The sequence below is a fragment of the Haliotis rubra genome, unplaced genomic scaffold (assembly GCF_003918875.1).
Source record: "Haliotis rubra isolate DU_JTF1 unplaced genomic scaffold, ASM391887v1 Scf608, whole genome shotgun sequence".
Lineage (NCBI taxonomy): Eukaryota > Metazoa > Mollusca > Gastropoda > Lepetellida > Haliotidae > Haliotis > Haliotis rubra.
In genome coordinates, this window is record NW_025767311.1 from 126,989 (window position 1) to 132,344 (window position 5,356).

General features: G+C 43.3%; 1 protein-coding gene across 1 annotated transcript; it reads right to left on the reverse strand.

The window, feature by feature from the left end:
- Positions 1–4,043: 4,043 nt before the first annotated feature.
- LOC124255737 lies at positions 4,044–4,622 on the reverse strand. Its single transcript, XM_046689642.1, has one exon. The coding sequence runs from the start codon at positions 4,620–4,622 to the stop codon at positions 4,044–4,046; it is 579 nt and encodes a 192-aa protein (XP_046545598.1).
- Positions 4,623–5,356: the final 734 nt, after the last annotated feature.

Genomic DNA, 5,356 nt, shown 5'->3' on the forward strand with positions numbered 1-5,356 from the left:
ATTGGTGTCTGTAAAACGAATGAAATACTTGTGATAGTTTTAAGTATTTCGTCTTGTTGTGACACAAGAGTTTGTGTACTGGTGCTAAAACAGCTGAAAATACTTATTTAAACACTTATTTTAATTGTCCATTCAAGCAATATAAAAATTATAATTTGAGGGAACTGTTCACTGGAATATCTTTTTCTGCATCAAACTCATGTATTTAGAAATACACATTTGGAAATAAAGATTAACAGTTGGGAATATTGAAGTTGGACTTCTTCTTTTAACAAATGGTTTGAATATTTTCTTAATTTATCAATGAGGTTTTATTCTTTTAAAAACTGGAACAAGCGAGTGCTGCAGTAATGTTTATTACAGTTGCTCCCACACAGACATAAATTCCTCGCTGGCAAAGAAGACAAAAGTTTAGAGATAACCATTTTCTTATCATGCAGTTGCGACGTTTCGGTGTATATCCGGCACATTGGCAATGTTTCAGCAATAACGTGACGAGAGGTTCAACATAAATATGAAATATAGTTAAAATCAAAGCACTTCTCAGCGACGGAAGGAGATACAATCTGAAACTAGTTGATGACATTTAAACGAATACATTTTTGTAAATGCTTAATCAGCATCAATGATGGAGAAATTGGCAATAGGTCGCCAGACATCATAGGGGACTTTTGGTACCGGCCGGATTGACACACCACCCTACCCCGTCCCCCTTTCCAACCAACAGACAAAACACACGCACACGCACGCACGCACACACCTCCTCAGCCACGGGCGATGATTGACAAGTTAGGCCAAAAAGAAAAAACTATACAATACAACGTTAAAACGTCTGGCTGGCATAACTGTACTGTGGTGATTTGACACTTACATACTAGAATTTACATGACTAGGTGAACTAATACCAACAGAAGGATACCAATGTGGGCACAGGAATCAGGATGATGATGCCATTTAAAGGCTGGGTTAAACGGATTAAATCACTAAGTTGGGATGATTGAATTGCTTGATGAGTTCATAGTAGGCGGATGGGATGAAATAGCCGCGATCTCCGTTGATAGAAGGCTTGAGGCAGCGATTCTGGAATGCTTCTGTCAGTTTTCTTTTCATGATTAGAGGTTTCTGGAGTGGATTTTGTGATTGGGGCAGCTAATGATACGTGCCGAGGTGACTGATTTACTCTATGGGACGGGGTGTACTGAAAGTCTACAAAGTCCTTAAAGTGTGTGTGTGTGTGGGTGTGTGGTGGGTGGTGGTGGTACGGTCTGGTGTAGTGTGGTGTGTATGGCGTGCGTGCGTGAGTGCGTGTGTGCGTGAGTGAGTGTGTCCATGTATGAACTTGTCCGACTGTTTTCTGCATGCATATGTCATGGACAACTATTTCCGAGCATATGTCAACGAATCATGATACAAGACTTGCTGGTATCCTAGTGTTTCTGTCACAGCTAGCCACCTACATTCCCATGAGGTCAACCATTCTCTCATCACCCTGGTTACAACTACTTCTTCGCCTTACACAATACATTTTTTGCTCATTGCAAAGAGCTCTCGATGTTTTTGTCTTACCCAGACACTAAACAGATTGCTGTAAATGGTCTCTAATGGACATCGTGTTGTGTTTGCATGTTGGGATTACTCCGTATAATCACCCCGTGTCTCCAAGAGGGAGGGACCGATTATTTAGCTAATCTGTATACATGAACTCCTCTCGGCTTGATGGATGTATGCTGTACTTGTTTGAGAAGACCTCGTTTGTTTAAACAAGGAAGTCATAACATTAATGATCGAAAACGTTTACAGTATATCAGAGATAAAATGGCGTGTTGCTGTTGGACTTCCGGTGAGGTACAGACGCGATGGCGGTTATTGGGCCAGACTGGCTTTTGGCGATAAGAAGTGGAATCCAAACACAATGGCTTTGATTAAAAGATGTAAAGCTCCGACAGTCTCACCAGGAAATTTGCGGATTAGCTGATAATATGTCTCTCATTTCTGATGACAGGGGTATGTAAGGCTGTGCAGAGTGGATATAGGAGAGTTTCGAGTTGACCACTATATTGGTACTGTGTGGAGTAGGGCAGGAAATGGACGGTGTAGAGGTGAAATAGGTATAACTATATTGGTACTGTGTGGAGTAGGGCAGGAATGGACGGTGTAGAGGTGAAATAGGTATACGTTGTTAATACAAAATGCCGTGTAGAAAGTGGCCAAATGTAAATGTTATATTTGCGATTATGCTTTCTCAGTAAAGTAGAGAGTGTTGGGGCCTGAGCCCCATCTTGGATTCGAACCCACACAATCAGAGCGAGTTGCCTAAAGTGTCTCTGTAACACCTGTTCGTAATTCTCTGTGTCTAGTATGTTATCTTCATCTGTGTCGGGCGGTGGGGTAGCCTAGTGGTTAAAGCATTCACGTCACGGGTTCGATTCCCCACATGGGTACAATGTGTGAAGCCCATTTCTGGTGTTCCCCGCCGTGATATTCCTGGAATATTGCTAAAAGCGGCGTAAAACCATACTCACTCACTCATCTGTTTCTCTGAGTTGTATTGAAGTTCGTGGCTCTTCCAACGGTCAATCGGCCCATCGAGACTTGTCGAGTCAGTGAGATATAATAGCAGATCAATTCAGTCCTTGTCTCGCAACGTTGTAATAGGTAATATCGTACTAGAGCAGTAACTAGTACATCTACCATTCGTTAGGATACGTGTTGAATACAGTCTACCAGCTGGGTTCAAGACGCGTCACTTCACGACGTTATTAAGTGAGACATAGGTCGTGTTTTACGACATGTTTCTTTCAGCGATGGCTTAAGACGAGGGTCCGCTGAAGAAGGCCCATTGAGATGTCAGACTATAGGCGATAGCGTGGTTGTAACTTGCTGTGGATTAGACGGTAGGCGACACAAATGTTGAAGCTCTGTGCAAGAGTCGGCAGCTGTCAAATGACAAGTATTGGGCAGCTGGAAAACTTCAACAATTTATATCAACAATATATCTAAAGTCCCATTCTTAAAAAGGATGCCGGAAACGTTATATGTATGTGTTACACATTACATATACGTGTGTATATGTTCCATGGCCCGGGGGCTAATATGTCTGCGACTATGAGGCAGGTATCACCAGCCCCAAAACAACCGACTCCGTTCAGGGCGTCCCAGATCATCGACAAGAAGACAGGATCGACTGATCAGAAACCAGGTTCGCTGAAACCGAGCTGAAACGATGAAACATGTCCCTGCAAACATTCAGCTTGAACTCTTCAGGAGGGAGAGTTACGGGACAGAGGGCTGGAAATCGTCGACATGTACCGTATCTCCTTGCTCGACGGTCTCGTGTTATGGTGTCCCTTTTAATTTCACCATAGTGTCAACAGACGTCTTTGCCGTCCACTATGTCGGAACCAGGGTGATCGTTGCTTATTGGTAACAGAATAAATTTTGTCTGATTCACTTTGCAATTCCTTGACAGGTCTAGTCGTGTCTGGCGACGCCGAATGTACGTTAAATCCATGTCTGTCTCAGACCTCAGGGCAAATTTGGTGGTGGATCACTGGATTGTGCAGGTATCACTGAGAAACATGTATCTCTTACAATTTTAGAAATGTTAAGCTATTTTGTACTATCCTCTACATTTTCTAAAAAGTATACTTGAATAGAGGTCCACGTAAAATTGTATACAGCTACGCGTCTTCCGGTAGAAGTAACCGATTTTACTGCCTTTTGATGACTAACCTATGCTGTTTTCAATAAACGGACAGAACCTGGAGGTGTTCAGGTGATATCCGAAAGTGTCTGTGTGTCTGGAGATGTCAGGTGATGACTGTGTGTGGTGAATTATGTTTTGTGTGTCCGCCACTCTCTGGCTATGTATAGCTTCCAGTATTTTAGGCGATACGTTGTGAAATCTTGTTGGTGGTGTGTTGCCTGGACTTGTGGGCGTGTTTTTGTTTACATGAGCCTCGTTTGTGGCAAAATGTGGTGGTCGTAGTAGCACTTTGTTTGGTCTTGTTCTGTAAGCAGGCCGTGATGTGTAGTTGAATCGTTTAGGACATTTGCGGGTCTTGTCGTGCCTGGTGATAGTTTCTTTCAGGGTCTTGTCGTGCCTGGTGATAGTTTCTTTCAGGGTCTTGTCGTGCCCGGTGATAGTTTCTTTCAGGGTCTTGTCGTGCCTGGTGATAGTTTCTTTCAGGGTCTTGTCGTGCCTGGTGATAGTTTCTTTCAGGGGTGATAGCTTCTTTCAGGTCGTCGTGCCTGGTGATAGTTTCTTTCAGGGTCTTGTCGTGCCTGGTGATAGTTTCTTTCAGGGTCTTGTCGTGCCTGGTGATAGTTTCTTTCAGGGTCTTGTCGTGCCTGGTGATAGTTTCTTTCAGGGTCTTGTCGTGCCTGGTGATAGTTTCTTTCAGGGTCTTGTCGTGCCTGGTGATAGTTTCTTTCAGGGTCTTGTCGTGCCTGGTGATAGTTTCTTTCAGGGTCTTGTCGTGCCTGGTGATAGTTTCTTTCAGGGTCTTGCGATGCCTGGTAGTAGTGCTACTGCTTGCTCTGGTGTTGCCTTGTGGAACCTGGTGGCTTTCTTGCTTGTGGCGACATCTGAGGATAAAAGAAGCTGTTTGGCAAACTCGCATGTATGCGCACTACCAAAACATATATATGATCTAATCGTTTCAATGTGGCTTTGTTTGAGGACTACATTCACAACACCGTTGCGTTGGATCTGAACGCGACAAAACGGATCACAATGTATTTATATATAGTGCATGAACAGCGTGTGATGTACGTGCGCACAGATGCCAAAGTGTGTGCGCCTGTTTGAGAACACTCATTCATTAATGCAATTAAGTCAAGCGTATGCTAAAAATACCTCGGAGAAGACTACAAAATTTCGATAGAGGTTTTAAAATATCTTTTTCTGTTTTAATTATCCAAAACTGCTCGAATGTTTGGATGATTAAAAAGTGTAAATTAAAACTGCCAAAAGGATGGCGTTCTACTGAAATCTGGCAGTCCTAAAAAGCGACACCTAGACAAGATCCCCTCATTACATTAATTGCATTGCGCAATAGATTCAGATCCGCTCTTGCAATCAATAGAGATTTCCATGCAAAAAACAGGAAGGCGAATTTCAACACTTATCTTTAACGCTGGCTCTGTGCAGTCTGCCTGGAAGTCTGGAGTCTTGTGAATGGTGTGACCCTAACAGCTTACTGTATACCCGGGAAAATCAGGGTCGGAATTGGTCTTCAGTAATCCATGCTTGTCCTAAGGGACGACTAACGGGATCGGGTGGTCAGGCTCGCGGACGTGGTTGACACATGTCATCATATCCCAATTGAGATCGAGGCTCATGCTGTTGATCACT

Excerpts from the sequence above, each read along its gene's own strand:
- LOC124255737 (XM_046689642.1), bottom strand. The coding sequence starts at position 4,622 with ATGCGAGTTTGCCAAACAGCTTCTTTTATCCTCAGATGTCGCCACAAG.